This window comes from Oryx dammah, unplaced genomic scaffold, assembly GCF_014754425.2.
Source record: "Oryx dammah isolate SB20612 unplaced genomic scaffold, SCBI_Odam_1.1 HiC_scaffold_1, whole genome shotgun sequence".
NCBI lineage: Eukaryota > Metazoa > Chordata > Mammalia > Artiodactyla > Bovidae > Oryx > Oryx dammah.
Genome location: NW_024070185.1, coordinates 47432369 through 47454710, shown reverse-complemented (window position 1 = coordinate 47454710; position 22342 = coordinate 47432369). Strand labels below are relative to the sequence as shown.

At 35.8% G+C, this 22342-nt stretch overlaps 1 protein-coding gene across 1 annotated transcript in view; it reads right to left on the bottom strand.

Moving 5' to 3' along the window:
• CUNH9orf85 (chromosome unknown C9orf85 homolog) overlaps positions 1 to 22342 on the bottom strand; it is a 63306-nt gene that overhangs the window by 21278 nt on the left and 19686 nt on the right. The window contains exon 2 of the mRNA XM_040253009.1: positions 9399 to 9505. Within this exon, the coding sequence (XP_040108943.1) occupies positions 9399 to 9505 (107 nt within the window). The remainder of the gene's footprint in view (positions 1 to 9398; positions 9506 to 22342) is intronic.

Below are 22342 nucleotides of genomic sequence, written 5' to 3'. Positions count from 1 at the left end.
CTCTAGGACATTTTAATACTCTTGGAATGTGGTGACACAACTCTCAAATTACTGATTAACCAAACTATTATAAGAGCCTCAAACTATTATAAGCAATGCTGGAGCTGAAGAGCTAAAACAAAGAGGTTAAGCTCACACTCTGTATGTGTGTGTATATACATAAATACTACATATATATGTCTGTATATATATAAATATATATATATACACACACACACACATACACACACATATACACATATGTATATAATTCCTTGTCATACACTGGTATATATGGAGGGACTGATCATCTTGTTGTTCACTCGTTGAGTTGTGTCTGACTCTTTGCAACCCCATGCACTGCAGCACACCAGACAGACTTTCCTGTCACTATCTTCCGGAGTTTGCTCAAACTCATGTCCATTGAGTCAGTGATGCTATTCAACCATCTCACCCTCTGCTGCCCCCTTCTCCTGCCTCCTTCTCCTGCCTTCAGCCTTTCTCAGTATCAAGGTTTTTTCCAACGAGTCGGTTCTTCGCACCAGGTAGCCAAATACTGGAGTTTCAGTTTCAGCATCATTCCTTCCAATGAATACTCAGGGTTGATTTCCTTTAGGATTGACTGGTTTGATCTCCTTGCTGTCCAAGGGACTCTCAAGAGTCTTCTCCAGCACCATAATTCAAAAGCATCAATTCTTCGGCACTCAGCCTTCTTTACGGTCTAACTGTCACATACACACATGACTACTGGAAAAACCATAGCTTTGACTACAGAGACCTTTGTTGGCAAAGTGATGTCTCTGCTTTTCAATAAGCTGTCTAGGTTTGTCACAGCTTTTCTTCCAAGGAGCATGCATCTTTTAATTTCATGGCTGCAGTCAACATCTGCAGTGATTTTGGAGCCCAAGAAAATAAAATCTCCCACTGTTTCCATTCTTTCCCCTTCTATTTGCCATGAAGTGATGGGACCAGATGCCATGATCTTAGCTTTCTGAATGTTGAGTTTTAAGCCAGCTTTTTCACTCTCTTTTACCCTCATCAAGAGGCTCTTTAGATCCTCTTCACTGTCTGCCATTAGAGTGATATCATCTGCATATCTCAAGTTGTTGATATTTCTCCCAGGAATCTTGATTCTTGCTTGTTATTTTCATCCAGCCCAGCATTTCACATGATGTACTCTGCACATATAAGTTAAGTAAGCAGGCTGACAATATACAGACTTGACATAATCTTTTCCCAATTTTGAACCAGTCTGTTGTTCCATGTCTGGTTCTGTTACTTCTTAATCTGCAAACAGGTTTCTCAGGAGGCAGGTTAGGTGGTCTGATATTCTTATCTCTTTACGAATTTGCCACAGTTTGCTGTGATCTGCAGTCAGAGGCTTTGGTGTAGTCAATGAAGCAGAAGTAGAAGATCATCTCGTAGCATATAACAATGTTTATTTTTATTAAAAAATCAAAGAAATATTAATCAACACACTTTTTAAGGCTAGAAATCCAACGACTAAACCAAAATCCTATCTTGTTTTCTCTTCATTAAATGTATATGCAAAGCAGATCTTCTTTTGACAGGCAAAATAGAGCAAAGGAATGAACAAATGGCCACTTATGTAGACTCTAAAACAAGACATATAGACAGTTTGTAAGTATCTGCACATCCATCAGAGAGAACAGGGGGTTCTTGTCCATTTTCCCTTCATTCCCTGGTGCCTTCCTCATAGTGTTTCCAGTAAACACTGTTTACAGCTACTGCTGCTGCTGCTAAGTCACTTCAGTCGTGTCCGACTCTGTGCGACCCCATAGACAGCAGTCCACCAGGCTCCTCCGTCCCTGGAATTCTCCAGGCAAGAGTACTGGCGTGGGTTGCCATTTCCTTCTCCAATGCATGAAAGTGAAAAGTGAAAGGAAAGTCGCTCAGTCCTGTCAGACTCTTCGTGACCTCATGAACTGCAACCTACCAGGCTCCTCCGTCCATGGGATTTTCCAGGCAAGAGTACTGGAGTGGGGTGCCATTTTCTTCTCCGCTGTTTACAGCACCCACTACCTTTTCCAGATTTATCTCTCCTGTTTTCATTTTATTACTCCTCAGCAGTCTTAACTTGCATCCTTTGGGTCTCTGTCTTTTACTTACACTTACACCTGCAATCTTTCAATGAGTTATATGTGGGCCCACTTCCCCTAACAGGTTGGGAATTTCTTAGTATCAGAGAGTTATTTTGGTATTTTCTGTAATACATAACACAGTGTCTTATACAGTGAAGTTGCTATTCAGAAAAACTGCAAACTGAACCAAATTTCTTGTCTGTTATCCTAGCAATCACCCTTCTTTGTCAGAAAAGAACTATGCTTGTGGTAATATCCTTCATCATTACCATGGACTCTTCTTGAAGAGAATTTTGTTTCTAACACACACAAATGTGTGTGTGTGCTCAGTTGCTCAACCGTATCCAACTCTTTGCAACCTCACAGACTGCCAGACTCCTCTGTCCATGGGATTTCCCAGGCAAGAATCCTGGAGTGGGTCTTGTCATTTCCTTCTCCAGGGGATTTTCCAAACAAAGGGATCAAACCCACATCTCCTGTGTCTCCTGCATGGGCAGGTGGATTCTTTACCACTAAGCCACTGGGGAAGCCCCAAAGTAACATACAAATTTTACTAAATTATCTTTCAAATCCATGGCAGGTTTCTCGGCTTTCAGAGGTTAAATGCGGAAAATCTGATTATACAATCAGATTGTGGCTCCTGGGCTCTAGAGCACTTGGGCTTCAGTTGCTGAGGCACTTGGACTCGGCAGCTGCAGTTCCCAGGCTTTAAAGCACAGGTTCAGTAGCTGTGGTGCAAGGGCTTAGTTGCTCCACGGTATGTGGGGATCCTCCCCAACCAGGGATCAAACCTGTGTCTCCTGCATTGGCAGGTGGATTCTTTACCACTGAGCCACCAAGGAAGCCCCTGAATCTATTTCTTCCTTGCATGCATTATAGCTTTATGCCAATGATGGCTCAGAGACTTGTCAAAGGTTTATATTAATAACAGAAGCTATGCTTCTGGAATAGAAAGAACTGATAAATGTGCTCAGTTTTACAATACATCAAGAGAGGAAAGGCAAAATGTTTTAAAACTTGTGGATTGTAGAATCAGCCACCTAAATAATGGATCTTCAGTCAGATACTATAAATTCAGATTATATGGAGGAATAAGGGCTCAATTTGGACTGACCACTGCATACTGCAAACATTATTTTTCAGGTACCTCATGGTGAACTAAATAATATGCTCAGTTCCTAAGTGCTGAAAGCAAGTACAACTTGGGATACTTACAAATGGAATCTATCTATCTAAAATATGCTTATAATTGGTTAAAGCAGATTCATGTTATGGTGTTTGCTCAATGAAAAAAATGCAAGTAATAAATGCCAGCTGATGGACAAATATAATAATTCAGCACCAAAGAATAAGTGCTAGGTACTGTCATGATTTAACCATTAGCTAGTGGATATACCTGGTGCTTTCTTTTTGCATTAATTTGCTTTCTTCGGAAAATGAGGGCAGTGGTACTCTTTAAGAGTACGATACTTCTTCCCTTTGAAAATAAAGAAGTTAATACTGTATAGCACAGGGAACTCTACTTAGTGTTAAGTGGCAGCCTGGAACAGACAGGAATTTGGGAGAGAACAGATACATTTATATGTATGGCTGAGTCCTTTTGCTGTCCACTTGAAACTATTACAACACTGTTAACTGGCTATGCTCCAATATAACAACAAACAGTAAACTATAAAACTTAGCTCCCTGCTACTGGAGACCCAACTCTTCCCTCACAAGGGCCTTCAAATATTTATGTGAAGTAAACCTTTTGAAAACACTATTTTATTCATCTGGAGCAAGGGAATAGAGGTGAGACAGAGGACAATGCATTTATTTAATGCAATGAAGTATGTAGAAATAAGGGTTGTACCAGGGCAGTCTGTGGAGATAAAAATTAAGAGGCAATACACTTTAAAATTATCATGTAAGGAGTACAATAGCTGAATGTGAGGACCACGAAGAGTGACTCTGTAGCAGTGTTTTTAGGCATAAAGTACTCACATGTCCTGAAACTACTTGTCCAGACATCCCCACAGCAATGTGGTTCTAAGATATGTTATACCGGTTCTCCTCTTTACTTGAAATATTTTTAGGATGAAATCTACTTTCAATCAACACTCTTCTTATGGCCTATAAGGTCTTGACTCCCCTCTCTTCATTCAGGACAGTTCCACTTTGGCCTATCATATTCTATAGTCTCTGGGGTAAGCTTTTGTTTTATTCAAAAATTCTATAGCTGAAAAGTCTGAAAACCACTGAACTAAAATATACATGAAGTTTCAGTGGCTCGCCCTGTGAGTATCCATCTATTTTGTATACAACAACCAAGACACTATTGACATGTCAGGCTGGATGTATCTTTGTTGTGGGGCTGTCCTGTACACTGTAGGATGCTAAGCCTATACCTGGCCTCTACCTATTACATACCAGTAGCATCCCTCACAGATGGTCTGGTCGTGACAACCAAAAATACCTCCAGACCTCGCCAAAAGTTCCCTGGGAGGCAAAACCCTCCCCTCCCAGACTCTAATCTGTTTGTGGCCTGTTGCTATTTTATACTAGCTTCTCCTTTCTCTTCTAATACCATGACAATGTGAAACATGAGCTAATACTACATAAACTGGTGATTTGTTTTTTAATGGGTAGAAAGAGAAAAGAAAGCAGGCTAGAGATTTTAACACAAATGTGGGTATTAGCGTGCCACATTTTGAAATTAACAGGAGAAAAAGGTTGCTTGGTTACCTGAAACACAAGGCATAAGAAGTTTCTAGGTAACAGCGTAGGCATTTCAGGACCTCAAAGTAAAATCTATTGTCTATAGATACATGTTATTTCAAAAAAAAAAAAAAAAAAGCAGGGCTATATATGTTGGACTCAGAAGTTGGAAACTTCCATAAACAACATAGATGACTTCTATTAAATTTAATATTAGGCTCAGGTGAAGAGGGAAAAAGGACTTTTTAAGTGAATAATTAAATACTGAGAATTCACTATGGGAGAGTAAAAACATGGGGCTTTGAAATAGGACAATTTGCATTTGAATCTTAACTCCATCTGCTTTACTTTCTTATCTTGGGTAGACATTTAATCCCTCTGAGCCCAGAATAAAAAAAGAAAGGAGTATATGTAAGTGTTCATTTCCTTACATTGCTTGAGGAAAAGGGCAGTTTTTAATCATCTGTATTTCTAGTACCTGGAAAATAATATAAATGTCTATAAATGAGTTTTAAGTGAAGAATATCAAGACTCCTACTTTGAGACTTATACAAATCACTTTACATTTTTAAGATGTCTTGCTTTTCCAGTAACTTTTAGCTCCACACCTAAAATTATTTACACTGTTCAGGAATGGCTTGAGACCGACCAGGAACGGTAACAAATGGTTTTAATTTATCTTTGGGTTTTTATTTTCCAAAAGTTAAAAACAGGGCACTTGAAAAATGAGGGGTTTTTTTTGTTTTTTTCCTGGCCTTGCCTTGCAGCTCACAGGATCTTAACTCCTTAACCAGGGATTGAATCCATGCCCTGGGCACTGAAAGTGCAGAATTCTAACTACTGGACCACCAGGGAATTCCTCTTGAAAAATGAGGTTTTATACAGAAAAGATTTAGTCCTGTTCTGAACCACAATTCTTACATCTAATAATAATCTTAATAATGATGATACTATTCAGGTGTCAAGGGAGAAGTCTGTCGTAGCACCACAACAGCCCTCCACCAGGGAGTAGCAATTTCTTGCTTTAAAATCAAAAGATATGAGCCAAAATGATAGGGAAATCCTGGTACAACTACGCTGACTTCTGATTAAGGGGCAGAGTGTAAAACAAGGATGGCAGTTCATCTTATTGCTTTTACAGAGATGAGAAGCTATTAAAAACTAAACATTATCTTTATAAGCCTTTCACTTTATTTCTATAAAGACCTAAAGCTTTGTATACTCAATGACATTTAAAATTATCCTATCAAAGGGTAGTATTATATCAGTATCCCATTGTTCACACATTACTAATAGGTGACAGGCATTTTATCCCCTTCCCCTCACAGCCATCCTCCCATCTCTCTAGCAAATACACAGTTTTCAACTCTTTCCTCTTTTAACTCAAGTTCAGACATCTATTCAGATGGCCCAGGGTTGTTTCCAGTAACTGGGAGAAACCGTCGTAAAGAACATGCTTATACAAATCCTGCAGCACATCACCTTACTGAAGGTGAAAGAGAAACATGAAAATATTTTCTGCCACTTACAAACACCACACAATTTTTGCTTCTCATGAATGAAACAAAGAAGTTTGAGGAGTTTAGATATCAAACTCTTTTTTTTTTCTTGAATCTAACGTTTGATATCAGATCTCATAGACAATGGATATTTGCTAGATGTGCAGAGTTTTTGATGATTCACATGCCAAACAAATGGGAGAAAATGCTTTAATTTTCCCAATATTCAGAACATTACTTCATTCTAAAAGAATTGTTACTTATAAACAGCACTTTCTCCTCCTACATTTTATGTTCTGCTGAATGTTTCTTCATGTACCTCATTGGGTTACATAATCTGTGGTATGAGACAGACAAGCGAAACAATGCTCAACATTTTAACTGAATGTAATATTCAGGGTGCTGGAAAAGGAATCTTTACACAAAGACACATATAGTGTCAAAGTAAACTTCCTATACAAATCTTAACAAAGGACAAATTTAATTTATAAGTGATTAGATTGAATAAAACATTTAAAATTTCAAATAAATTATGCTACTTTAATCATCTTTTTATCAATGGATTTAAATCCTTATAATATTGGTCAAGTTTTGATATGCAGAGACAACAAAGTATACATAGGTGATTTATACTCTTCAGAACACTCTCAATCTGGGTTTGGAGTTTGAAAGCTAGGCTTTCTAAAATGCCTAATGTAATCTAGAATTCTAATGTAATCTGAAATTCATGATACTCTAGGCCAGGCAAGTGGACTTCCTAGATAACGTGTTCAGACCTTGTCTTAACTAGCAGTTTCTTAGTCTCTCAGGAGCTCTATCACTGTTTCGAATTAGTTTGGGCTTCTTTATTACTAGAGGTCTTCCTTCCGGCTTAAAGTCTTGTTACCTGTACTTTGGTATTTGTACAGTATTGTATCTCCTTTATTCTGCACTCACTGTTAGCTACTCTATGGCTGACTTCATCTGCTTCACGGTGATACAGAACAGCAGCTCCTCTCTAGCTCTCATCTCGAAGGCCTCTGAGTCACATAGTACCAGTACTAGCAGCATCACCATGAGCTGCCCTAACTTCAGTGACTCCAAGACAGGATGGAGTTGCTGACCTTTGGGTCCATGTGTCTACATTCAATCATTCTTAGGTTGTTGTGTTATAAGTTCTCCAGAATTAAACATAAGACTTGCTACTGTTTCCTTTTCCTTTTATTTTTAACTGAGTCTTTATATTTGAATAAAATATTTGTTTTTCTAGGGTTTATAGTATGCAAATTCTTCTGGAGCCATAAAAATATTAAGACCATAAGCAATACACAAAAAGAGTGAAAATTCAAGAGCTATGTATCACTTAGTTCAGAAATTCTACAGCAAGTTATACCATCTGGAAAATGTATAATTGATATGATGTTTCACATGTTGGCACATTCAGTGAAGATAAACATAAAGGACACAGCACAAATTAAAGAGATTAAAATACAGTTAATGGGTAAGGAACAAGTATTTTTCAATGATTTCCTTTGTTATAACGTGAATCTATTACAACTCTATGGCTCTATAAATACTTATTACCTATACTTCAAATTCTTTTAGGAAATAGTACTACAAGAGAAAAACGGAGACTGGTGATGAAATCTCAAAATACCTTTGTATTATAAAAAATTTTTTTAAAAGACCTGTTGAAAATATTCAAAAAACTACCAATTTTGTGTTAGGTCTATTAACTAAAACTACATGGTTAATTGTGAATCAGCATCTAATTTCGATGGTAGGGGACAGAGTTAATTTATTCATGGAAATCTAGCACTGAATAGTACAAACAGTTGCCAAATTTCCCTATTGCTAATTTGGGCCAATGAGCATAAATTTTAAATTTTCTTTAGATGTGTTTTCTTTGGGGAAGAAATGCTAGAGAATACAAAGAAAAGGCTGGAAAACAGGAGAGAGAAAAATGTAGAGCTATTTTAAAAGGGGTCAACTATACCTAAAATAAATACTAAAATTTGCTCTGAAAGAGCAATACAAAAATAAAAATTCTAAAAACCTGAAGTTAGTCTATCCTTACTTGAGGTTTTTAACCATTCAGTATTAAAAAGAAGCATCTCTTGAGCAAATTAAATTGCCCAAATTAAAACATTCAAAGCTGTTTTTCTCAAATAAATAAATTACCCCATAGCTTGAGCTAAAAACCCACAAAAAAGTTGACATAAATTTTCAAAATAAATGAACAGCAAAGGTTATAACATACTCATTATTTAGGCTAACTTTCCAAACTTTAATTAACATTTCCTCCCAAAAAGGAAGAGAGAATACATTTAAGGAAGATGTCACTACTGAATAGCTAAAAGGGAAATAAAGCAACAATGAACAAATGCATTCAAATAGCTCCTATATAAATTATCAAATTAAAATTCATAATTGTCAAAACAATATCACACATACTGATGCTAATTCTTATATTTAAAATGATCAGTTTTCTCTTTCAGGCAGCAATTACCCTCCAATATGGCCCTTACTCAGCTGAGCCAAAGGATGTGAGGAGGCAGCATCAGGATATACATAAAGCTGATAAAAGAGAATCCCAACATCACAGAGGAAGGTAAAGGACAGAAAAATGAGAAACAAAGTCCAGTGTCTTTTCATGTAGACGCAAAATTTCAAAGGAATGAAATTATAAGTTATCAATCTAGTGATTTACTCATGATACTCAATTTAAGCCATTTCAGTAATCTTCATGGGTCCAATTAAAAGGTTAGATGCTTTTAAAGATTCCCTGTGGTAAAAATTATTTGATTTAGTAAATAAAATAGCAAATATCATTATCTTGCCATTGGGAGATAGAATTTTGTGCAAAATAAAAAACCCTAGTCTCATTTTTGAACAGGATGCTACAAAAATGGTGTATTATTTACTCAGCGAAGAAGGGGGAAGGAATGATGAATTACCTTTTCAATCTGTTTCCCTCACAAGCCAGGACGCAGCATGTAAGATGAAATTCTAGTTCACGTGGAAGAATGGAAAGTTTTCCTCCATTCCCCCTAATATTTATCTGGACACAATTGTGAAAATCAGGAAATAAAGTAATATGATACTGATATTACTGGTGAGGTAATTAAGGAACTTAACTTACCATTTTTTGGGCTTTGATAATGGTTTGTACTTGCTGTATTTTACACGCCATTCAAGAACTTCTTTACAACGCTGACATACTCCATCATGAAGTTTTGCATTAATTTTCTTAAAAAGAAACAGAAAAACAAATTGAGAATTTCACTAGTGAGTCAGCATTACAAGCCCCAAAAGGCATATGAGAAATTTAAGCTTTTTTTTTTAAATAGCAACCTAAATTTAACCTGCATAACGTTTTACAGTGTACTATGTGTTTTTATGTACATCATCAATTTGGCTCTTTATGAAGGCAAAGAAAGATTTTAACTCGGGATGTAGCTCAGAATCATCTAGAGAACTTTTTAATTTCCTGGCAGGAGTATTTTAAGCACATCATCCCCACTGACTCTGATGCATATTCATTTTACAATTCAAACTATGTAGTTAAGATATATGCACTTTACTGTATGTAAGCTACATCTCAAAAAAAGTAGAAGAAAATCCAATCATATTTTAAGCCTGAGTTTTGACAACTCAAGTTTTACTACTGAGAAATGAGAAATTAAACAGATTTTAGATAATCTCGAATTGTAGTCTGCAGGGGAGGGCAGAGACTAAGCAATTTGAGAAAGGAGAGCCAGGGAGAAGCAGCTGGAAGCAAGGAGATGTTTAATTATTCAATTTAATCTTTCTGTATTCTCATGTAAAGATGTCTTAGAAAAGTTACCTTGATAACCTGGTTTCTTCAAAACAGAAGATAAGTATGTGCATATGACTGGTAGAAAACGGGCTTTATGAGGAAAAAAAAATTTTTCCTTATAATATTCTTCTCAAAATGTGTTGGGAAATAAGAAGGAAGGAAAACTTTTAAATGTGCCATGTGTTCTCGCAACAGCTTTGTATTTTGTAACAAGTTCATTTGACTCAAGACCTAGACTACATATTTTCACTAAGTACTCTTGAGAATTCTCTAACTTGTTTTGGTTGTGGAACCCTGGTCTTTGCCTACTGTTGGAATAATGAATAGTTTAAGTTCTCATTCTCTTTGCTTCTTTTCTTTTTTAAATTTTTCAAAAGGAGAAAAACAAAGCATCTCAAAAGATGCAGGTTCTTTGGAAGGTTATTTGAATACTGAGTTAAAAGCACAATGTTTAGAAATCATCTGAGAGAAAAACTTCTGAGTAGCGCTTGATATTTTTTAATGCTCTAAATAAGAGGGTAAAATAATGCCAAAACATTTATTCAAAGAGAAAATATTTCAAGGGTATTTTCAAAAAACCATAAATTGAGCTGTGAATACATTATGTTTGAATTTAATTCTGTGGTAAAAAACATATTCTATTACTTATGAATTGTGTATGGGTTTTCTTTTCTTCCTGATCTAGATGGAGAGTCCCTGGGAAAATAAATCCTGCATGCCATTATATCCCCTCTTTTCTGTGGCTCATTGTTGCCAGAAAGAAGGAAATCTGCCTAATACCAAATTCCTCTTCTTATCAACCTTGGCACCTAGTTATCGCATACAGGGTTTGCTAAGAAGTACCCAGAACTAAGGTTCACATTTCATCTTTTATTCTCACTGCCCTCTGTTGCCTAGAATATCTTACCAAAAGCACTGCTTATATTTTCCTAACTCCAACAATAATAAAAAATAAACTAATGACGATCTATGATTATAGTATGAATGTGATGTAAAATTTCTAGCTAGCATATTCTTAGAATGCACACCATTTCATTACCTGCAATTTTATTATATACAACACATTTTACTTGTTAACTGGCGAGCATTATTTGGTTTCTTGCTTGCTTCGTATCCAGTTTCTGACCAGTTCATCTTGATTTACAAAGCTGTGCATAGTTTAGAAACTGGTTTCTTTAGGGTGGATCGACAGATCGACAGTATAACAAAACAGGTCTTTGTGGGAACTTGTCCTGTGAGTGACGTGTGAAGCGGTATAAATGGAGATGTTGTACAGCATTCACATGACCAGCAGGCACTACTACAAAATTAAACTTGATTTTTATGTGTTAAGAAATCATTGAGAAAAGAAATGAATGAATAAATGAGAATGAATAATACTTTCATTTAAAAATGCTACAGAAAGAAAACTGTGTACCTTGTTTTTGCTGTATTTTGGCAAACTAGAAAAAGTGAATTCCAGAGACATAAATGAGGAAAGCTTAATCCTAGTTTTAAGGAATCACTCTGCCTGGAGCAAAGGGGGTGGCTGCTGCTGCTGCTGACAACCTTACATTACTCACAACTGTGTTTACAACTAACCCTGCCCATTTTGGCAATTCATTTTAGCATGTCCCTTATGGTAGAAAATAATAGGTTACTAAGGTTAAGATTTAAGCATGTTCAAATATAAAATCAAAACTTAGTTTTCTAAGGACAAAAGCCTTTAAAGAGAATTTAGTTTAACAAGCTACTTCTCAGATCTTTAAAAGAAAAAAAAATCACCAGTGGAAGATTCCACTGGACTTAAGAATCATAGGTAAAAAAAAATAAAATAAAAAATAAAGAATCATAGGTAAAAAAAGAAAACCTTCTTTATCAATGAATACTTCTTTTCAAGTTAGAATAAACATCATAAACTTATGTATCAGAGGACACTCCTACGTCATATATATAAAGTCCTAAAAACCGTCTTAGCCATTATTAATTCATACAGCATATTTTATAGTGTTGTTTTAAACATTCTGCTGTCCAACGATGCATCAGTGGTAATGGAAGACTTCAACTCCCAAGAAGGCAGCAAGAGCAAATTGTAAATATAACATCTGTATCAATATGCTGATGCTGAAGAATATTTTATAAAATATAAAGTATCATTTAATAGAAGGGAGATACTATTGTGTATGAAGGAGAAGAATTCGAATTATCACTCAAGAGCAACTAATATAATTTTCATTAGGATTTTTTGCACGTCATAATCCTTTCAGAAATGCTATAGATAAAACAATGGCACATTTACTTCCCTTCATTAGTTGGAAAAAAAAGAAATTAAAAAATGAAATTCTCAAGAAAAATGCCAATTCTAACTGCAGCTGAATTTCCATTTCCATGGAACAGAATGACCTCGTTCTCTCCCCTGCCTTACACCAAAATTAGGTATTTGCTGCCAATATAGCTACAACCCTGTTACTCCATATTTAATTATACTTAAAAGTATCCATTTTTTAATTTTCTAGTAATACTCCTTTTATTCTAAATTTGGTTAGAGGATAAAGGATCTCTGAAATTAGGAGCAAGATATTATATGACTATTAATAATAAGTGTGAAAATCAGTAATGGGGGCTGTGACTTCCAAATCATTAGCTGTATTTTCTTAAATCCTTTTAATATGGCTAGAATATTGTGGGACATAAAGTATCTTACAAAATAAATATAACCAAAAAATAGATGAGGGAATCAGATTAAGGGAAAAACTAGAGTTGGGAAGGAAAATCACAGAGCAACCAGAAGTACAGCTGAAAAGTGCACCTGCTAGGTATAGGCCACAAGTGAGATGTGAGTTCTCTAGTAGCCAAAAAAATGTTCTGCTCACTTACCTGACTCAAGATCTGTAACATGCCAAAAATCCAGTTTATCAGAAGCAGCACATCTTTTCTTATTATTAAAACCTGAAGTTTCATTTTCCCAGAAACGATGCCATACGACATAGTAAACAATGCTCTCAAAAAACATCCTTACACTACAAAGCATTTCACAGAGCTGTTTTCTATCCTAGTTCTCAAGTAGACAGTGTTATATAGTGCAGTCTAGTAAAAAGTTATTTTCAGGTAAAAGTGAAATTGAAGTCACTCAGGCATGCCCAACTCTTTGGGACCCCATGGACTATATAGTCCATGGAATTCTCTAGGACAGAATACTGCCATGGGTAGCTGTTCCCTTCTCCAGGGGATCTTCCCAACCCAGGGATTGAACCCAGGTCTCCCACATTGCAGGCGGGTTCTTTACAAGTATTTTTCAGGTATGCAATGTAAATACAGATATCTGATATTCATAAGATCTATAGAAATGCACTGCAAATCATAAGGCCATCTTCAAAGAATACGTCCTCCCAAATGAGTTCTAAAAACACTCATCTCTATTACAAAAGAATTCAAACATGCAGAAAAAATTAAAACAATACTAACACATAATCACATATGTTATCTAGAGACAACTGTTAACACTTTCCATCTTACCTATTCACTTTTCATGTGTTCAGTTCAGTTCAGTCGCTCAGTCGTGTCCAACTCTTTGTGACCCCGTCAACCGCAGCACGCCAGGCCTCCCTGTCCATCACCAACTCCCGGAGTCCACCCAAACCCATGTTCACTGAGTCGGTGATTGCAAGTATCAAGATTCTTCACCTCTCAGTCATATATATCCTAGAAATAAGACTCTGTCCTACTTAACCACAATACAGAAAACCACACCTCAGAAAAACGAAAAGTCACTAATACCATTGAATGTAGCCAGTCTACATTGAAATTTCTTCAATGATCCCTCACCACCCTACACCCCAATCAGTACTCAAGTTCAGTTTGTTCTCTCTCTTTTGGTCTAGCGGTATCTCCCTCTTTTATCCTCTACACTGATTTTTTTTTTTCAATTATCTTTTAAAAAATTTTTATTGGAATATAGTTGACTTACAATGTTGTGTAAGTTTCAGGTATACAGCAAAGTGAGTCAGTTATACACTGACGTTTTTGAAAATACCAGGCATGTTATCTTCGGGAATACTCCACATTCTATATTTGTCAGATTGTTTTATCTTGGTGTAATTTAACTCATTGCTTGCTTTATATGTTTTTATTTTCATTATCTTAACAATGTTTTTCTAAGAGAAAACCTTTTCAATTTCAATGAAGGACAATTTTTTTTGTTTTTTTCTCTTATGGACAATGCTTTTAATGTCAAATCTAAGAAGTCTTTGAAGAATCATGATTTTCATCTATGTTTTCTTCTGGAAGTTCAGTAATTTTCGGCTTTACATTTAGTCTATGATCTATTTTGAGTTCATTTTTGTACATGGTACAAAATAGTGGTAGGAGGTTCTTTATAAATTATCTATGGGTGTCCAATTTCTAGCATCACTGATTTGTATATTTATCTTTCTCAAAAGTTAAATATGTGTGTCTATTTTGGACTCAATATTCTATCATATTAAACCATGTTTACTTTTTCTTCAGTACTGCCCTGTCTTGATTACTGGAGCTTTAAGGTCTTGAAATCAATGCTGTGCATCCCCTAAATTTATTCTTTTTCAAAACTATCTAGCTATTCTACTTCCTTTGCTTTACTGTATACAGTTTAACATCAATTTGTTAATTTCAGCAACAACAACAAAAAGCCTGTGATGATTGCACTCAGGATTATATTGAAACTATAAATAAATTTGGGGGAGAAGTGACATCTTAACAATATTAAATATTCCAATCCATCAACAATGCATTCCTGGGATAAACCTCACTTGTCTGAGGTGTATTATCTTTTTTATTTATTGATGAATACAACATGCTAATTTTCCCTGAAGATTTTTGTGTTTATGTTCAATAAGGAATACTGGCCCACAGTTGTTTATTTAATAATATCTTTGTCTGGCTTCAGTGTTTAGTTCAGTTGCTAGAGGATTCAGGTACAAGGGTTAAAGGGACTTAAAATATAAGTAAAGATCTTATATATGTTAGAAGAACACTGGACTATTAAAAATCTTGTAGGGGCTTCCCTAATGGTCCAGTGGTTAAAAATATGCCTGCAAACGCAAGGGGCACAGATTCAAAACCTGGTCTGGGAGGATCCCACATGCCAAGGAGCAACAGAGCCTGTGCAGCACAACTACTGGAGCCCATGAGCTGCAAGCACTGAAGCCTGAGAACCCTACAGCCTACGTTCCCCAAGAGAAGCCACTTCAAGGAGCCCACGCACCAACCAGAGAGCAGGCCCCTGCTCCCCACATCTACAGAAAGCCCGCACCCTGAACCGGAGACCCAATGCAGCCAGAAATAAAAAAACAAATCCTGTAGAATACGCTCAAGTCCTTATTTTTAAATAATCATAAGTACAATTATATGTTTAAAAGCGGTTTTTTGGTCACAAACTGAGAAAAATGTTATCCTAACTAGATGAAATTAAATTACTTATACTTACAGCTGGCCTTTGGTTTATTATATTACATAACACTTTAGGAAATAGAATTTATCACTCACTAAATATGAATGGGGCAAGGGAAAAGACAAAGTTCAAACTTCACATAGAAATCTCCTTTTTTGTATTCTGTCCAGCAGTCTGTAAATTTTGTTCATCTCCTTACCACTTGGTTTTGCAACTAGTCTTTTCCCTTTAATACTTTTTTCCCACTGTGTATGAACAATGGTATACTCTATTATATAAATTTCTTATGCCAAGAATTTATTACTTTTGTGGATGAAAAATAACTTTACTGCAGTTTTAAGATTTAAAACTATATGAGCATCTATATATAAATATTCAGTTATAGAAATTTTCATAAAAATTAAAAAGAGGATAAATCTTATCCTTCAGAGATTCTATACTTTTCAGCATTTCAAGCATATATATTTATAGAAATTTGTATTTTTATGTATATGGTGTTTTATAACTTCTCATCAATTTTTTTCATATTAGTATATATATTTTTAAAACATGTTTTTATTGACTGTATATTATATTCCTTCAGTGTAATACTTTCACTTAACCTATTTTCTGATAGTTTGTTTATTTACAACTTCTGACTGAATACATATGGTTTTCAATGTATTATGTTATAAATATCAGAAAACTTCTAATAACATGCAAATTCTCATCACATTATATTTACACATAACAACTTCTGATCACATTTCAATAAAAGAGTAAAAATAATAGGAATTTTACCAGAGGTGAAAACTCATGGTAAAGAATAACTGTTCCCTTCTTAAATTAAGTGCAGTACATAATTATTTGGACATTAAAGCAAATATTTCCTAGTACTGTCAATAAAAATTTGCTTTGTTTTCTTATCCTGGCAGATAAATTTTTAAAAAGAACAGGAGACACTGCCACTTTTCTTTTCAAAAAAGAGAATTAAAAATCCTTCTTGCCAGGAATTCCCTGGTGGATCAGTGGTTAGGACTCAGCACTTTCACTGCCATGGGCCTGGGTTCAATCCCTGGTCAGGGACTAAGACCCCACAACTGTGTGGCTCAGGCAAGAAAAAAAAAAATCCCTGCTATAATCAACAATACCACCATTACTAGAGATAGAACACTACTTTATGATCCAAAATATTAATACTGACTTCTAGTCACTTAAAACTTTCAAACATATGAACTATTTCAGTGTGATAAGAAGCAATAGTTTGAACGTTTATTACTCTCAGAAATACCTTATTTGGACAAGTTACTGAGTCTTACTATTTTTATGTATTTTATTATTTCACAAAATGAGCTAGTCATATAAATAGACCAGAAATACTTTTGAAGTGAGTTCTAGGAATAAAATTCGTTTGTCATTTAAGGAAAAATAGAAAACCAAAGTTACTACAGGCTTACATCCTTTTAAGAAACTATACTGGTTCAATGTAACTAAAAAGATTAGCTCTCAACATTTATAAACTAACTATAACTTTAAAATTCTAAAATATTTGATATAAATACATATGGACATCAAATACATAAACATTTCAGTTACCAATATTTGATTTTTCACAATATAAAATTCCAATTAAGAGATACCTAGGGGATAAAGAGGTATATTTTTACTATACGCTAAAATAATTATTTTTTCACCCTGAAGTCTAGTCCATCTTCGTCTCCTTCACACTATATTTATCTAAGCCCTTAAAACACCAATACCAACCAGAGAATTGAAAATATATACTAAAAATACTCAATTTCTCCTCTTGTTCAACATATTTACAATATTAGCTTTTTTAGTCAAGAAACAATATTGGATTCCCTCGCTCACTTTTTTTTTTTTTTTAACTGCTGAAACCTATAACAAAAGACATCTGCAAAAACAAACAATTGCATTTTCATCCAAAGACTGAATATAAAATGGGCTCTGATCATCCTAAACAGAGGACTATTCTCTCAAAAAGTGGGTAGAGCTATTGTCTGTTATAATTTTACAGAGAGGGTCTATGTACAAACTACCTACTGATTTATTTCAGCAGCCATGCAAACTACTCAGATTCTCACCAACAAGCTTACTGCAGACAGACACTTAAATGGAGCCACACCTGCCTACAGGCAGAAACATGCTATTGCAGTATCTTCTGGCAGTAGCAAAACCTATTAAGAAAGCCATTTCTGTTTTCCAAAGTATATTTCACTCATTTAAAGTAAAAATTAAAATAAGTTGGTGCTGTGAATTTTAACAAGCAAATATTTCTGAAGGATTTGAACAACCAAATTATTGCACTGATAAACCAATCACGTCTTTTAAAAGGTGTGGTCAGATGGAACAAAGAGTACTCTGGTATAAAGATTTTTAATTCTCTCCATATTGTACTAAAAGGCACAATTCAGGAGGATATGTTATGAATGTTTAAAAAAAATTTTTATAGAAGGACTCACAATGCTACACTAAGAACAAATTATAAGTAGAAGATAGAATAATCTCCAGAGGACAAGAGAAATTTTGCCCTACAAAAATTGAAACATTGGGAATTTAGTATTTTAAGATAATGTACATTTAATTATCTTTAAGCCATCTTCATTATTAACTACAGGACTTTATTAAATAAATAACCCAAAAATAACTTATCTAAAGTGGAAATAGCTTTATTGTCAGAGTAGTTTTATGGGAGGTAAGTTTTTTCTCTCAAAATTTTGCTGTAAATGGTCAAAACGTCAATGGTTTTATCCAGGAATAATTTTTGTCTTTCCTGAAAAAAAGACTCACCTTACAAAGTAGGATTGTGCTTCAAACTTCATTTGCTCCTTCTCAAGATCCTTTGCTAATACTTCTTCCTCTGATTACCCCGTAAAATGATCCATTCCTCAATATTTAGTCATCAACTCAGTCATTGACCTGCCTTCCCTGTGTCTGTCTCTTCTTCAACTTAGGTGTCTGTGAAGTGCTCCTTTCTTTCCACACTGTGTGTGTGTGTGTGTGTGTCTGTGTGTGTGTTACTTAGTCATGTCCAACTCTTTGCGACCTCATGGACTGTAGCCTGCCAGGCTCCTCTGTCTATGGAATTCTCCAAGCAAGAATAGTAGGGTGAGTAGCCATTCCCTTCTCCAGCGGATCTTCCTGATCCAGGATTGAACCTGGGTCTCCTGCACTGCAGATTCTTTACTGTCTAAGCCACTAGGGAATCCCTTCCATATTCTTCACTCATGGTCAACATAACCTAGAAGTACAGCTTCAGTAATGAGCTCAATGAAGATTACTTCTAAAACAATGCACAATCCTAAAGCTTCTCTGGAGGTCCTGATATACCAGACTGCATGAAGGACATCCATTTTCCTCCTCATGGAAATCACTGAAACACCTCAAATCCACAGACTGAATCACAATCACTACCTTAGCAGTAAAATCTGTTTCTCATTTGTCCCAACATCATCTTAAACTCTTCTTGTAGTCTCAGGTATAAAATCTCAGGTCACCTTTGACTCCTCCTCCCTCTCCTACTAAAATGCCAATATTGACAAAACTAATTTTTCCACAATGTCCCCAACTTTGTCTTCTACTTTATATCCCTCCTACTTCTGTATATCAGGTCCCCATTTCTATCTGTACTGCTAAAGCAGCCTCCCAAATGGAAGATGGATTAGAAACTAAAAAAGATAAATGGAGACCAAGCTGTCAACAGTTATGTCTAACAGACATCTATCCGTCCATATGCCTCCTCTGGTCAGAAATTTACATTCCTTAAGGCACTCCTAAGACTGAAATTGAGGCCTCACCACAATATGATCTCTACTTTCCTTTCTGGTCCTATCACCTGTCTTTCTTGCCTATGTATTTGGGCACTCCCAAGTAAACAAATCTGGCAGACACCACAATCTGCCTCCTCCTGTGGCTTTGCTCTGCCAGTCCTTGTGCACCACACTTGCATGTCGAAGTTCAATTCTTCATTCAAATACAGGTTTGTGATCCAAACAACCCTCCAAAATCCCGTGTAGTATTTTCCATCTCATTCAATTCAAAAGACGTACACAAGGCCTATAATGGCCAGGAATATATTAGATATAGGGGTACAATAGAGAAGTAAAGTCTTTATCCTTGAGCTAGTAAGCAGTGAAACAGAGAGATGGCTTTGGCAGTGTGGAGACTAAAACAGGGATAGACAAAGGGTGCTTTGGGACTGTCCTCTACAAAGGCCAAGGGCCACTGCAAGGGAAGGACACATGAAGTATGAGAAAGTATACGGCCCTTTGGGGAAACTGCGAGCAGTCAGGAAGAGCCAAACAACAAACAGGGTGTGAGGAGAATGGAAGGAATGAGCCAAATTATAAGAGAACATGTCTGCCAACTAAAGAATTTTGAGTACTAAACAGGAAAGGAATCTGATTGAATAAGATCCTAAGCAGCAGTTAAAGACAGGACTAGAGGGAAATATGGGGATTTGTAAGGAAGCTGCTGTAGTAGAAAAATAATATACTAAAACACTAAATTTGGCTGTAGCAGTGGGGACAGAAAGATGGGTACAGGCATGGGAGACAATAAAGACAAAAAAATGATCTAGGTTCAGTAAGTAGTTAGAGAAATGATGACCAGAATAGAATTAGGGCAAAGCCAAGCCTTTAGGGAAAAATGGCTTTTAAGTCCATTCTCAAACTCTAAGGTACATAAGACCCAACACGAAAGCATATTAAAAATCAGATTTCCAGGCCCCACTACTCCCTGAGATTGTGATTTGTAACTCAGGAGTTTCTGTTGCATAGACCACACTGCAAGAACCTGTCGTAAAGTGATGGGGAATGCCCTAGAGCAAAAAAGAGCTCAGACAATAGCCTCCTGTGAGAGCAGCCCCTCCCACTTTCCTCAGATAGACCTAATGTACAAATGAGGAAAGTATGATCACTGGAAAGCTAGTCACAAGGACAAGCATATCAATCTGAGTATCAAATACAGGAGAAGGTAATTAACAGAAGACCATGTGGTTTGAAGACCACATACGTTAGAATCTCCTGTGAGCTGCTGCTGCTGCTGCGTTGCTTCAGTCGTGCCCGACTCTGTGTGACCCCATGGACAGCAACCTACCAGGTTCCTCTGTCCACAGGATTCTCCAGGCAAGAACACTGGAGTGGGTTGCCATTTCCTTCTCCCTCCTGTGAACTACTTGTTTAGAATGATGATTCCTAGACTCAACCCCAAGATCTACTGATTGATAAAATCTGTATTTTATACAACTCCCCAGATGATTCTTAACCATGTCAAAGGTTAAGAACCATAGGCACCTGAAGCAAGTTGACATTTCCAGAGAGAAGAATATGCTCCCAACCTTACCTTTGCTACTGGGAGTACTACTAGTAAGGAAGTGATTTGCTTTTCCTTAGGAAAAAAGTTGATTACTATAGTTGAAACACTACTGGTTACTGTAAGTGAGAACATTAATATTATTTATATAGTATCTTAATCAATATTCAGTTAATCATATCATTTCCTCAAGACATTAGGGGAAAAGCAGTTTTATTTCTATTTTACAGACAAAGAGAAAAATCCAAACAGGTTTAACAATATGTCTACACTTACATACCTACAAAATCATATAACCAGGGCTCAAGACCACACCTTCTGACTCCAAATTCTATATTTTGCTCCATCATTCTATACTGTCTCTCTTTTAGAATCTCAGTCTGATTTCTAGTTTCTCCATCAAGAGCATCTCTATACTGGGAAGATACACTTTGATTTCCAACCAAGTAACTTAAAAGAAACCTTTGAAACATACAATATTGACTAGACTATTTGTATACTAATGTATCAAATATCTGACTCTCCAGAATAGCCTCAGAACTGACAGGAAAGCTATGTTAGAGACACAAATCCAGAATCCAGAAGACCTATTATTTAAGAAGCTTTTCCAAAGTCTAATATCAAAAGACATCATACCAAATGTAATTTATCCTAAATTCTCAGTCTGCATGTTTAAAGTCTCTTAATTCAGACATGGTTCACACTGCTACGGCACTGTATAGAAACCATCTGTTTTCTACTCTGACTTCCTCATGGTCAGGAGAAATAGAATTTATAGAAATAGTTTCTGGCCTTTATTGCTGTTTCTGGAATTTAGGCCAGATCTAAACATGCTGAAAGCTGGGAAATTCTTCTTCGCTCTTTCCTGTGTTCTAAACTTGACTTAGGTATTAATAAAATTTAAACATCAGACTAAATCTCAATTAGCTACGGAATCTAATATTAGGGACATGCTGGGAAATCTGAGTAATTTCTACATCAGTGATTATCAACTTTTGTTTCTCCCACCACTATTCACATCCCCATGTTGCTCTCATCATCAAATACAGAACATAATACAACTTAAAACAGGAAAGTAAGGAGCATTTTGGGGAAGGACAGGGAAAAAAGACCCTGATACATTCTTTTCCAACAGAGGATGTCTCTATCAGAACTAGAGGAGACAGAGCTAAATACGTGTATTTCTATCTTCTCAAGAAATCTACTATACTTATTTAACTCCCTGCTTGGTTGTTTACAGTTCTGGTCAATGTTCTTTTGCTTACGCAAGTCCTTGAGTGATTTTATATCTATGAGATATGTCTGTACTTTGGTCAGGTGTCTAGACAAAAGCATGCTTCAGGAAAAGTTATTTATCTATGTGGTTTACTATAAAACAGGTCTTTTTTGGTTTTCATTATAGAAATAATAGCAAACTAAATATTTGTTATAAAAGACTGCTATCATAAATCTATAAACCACACGTCTAATCCTTTACAAAAATTCTCCCTGCTGCTATTCTTAGAATATTCCTATGGCTAGGGGCAGGCATAATTATCTTCATTTT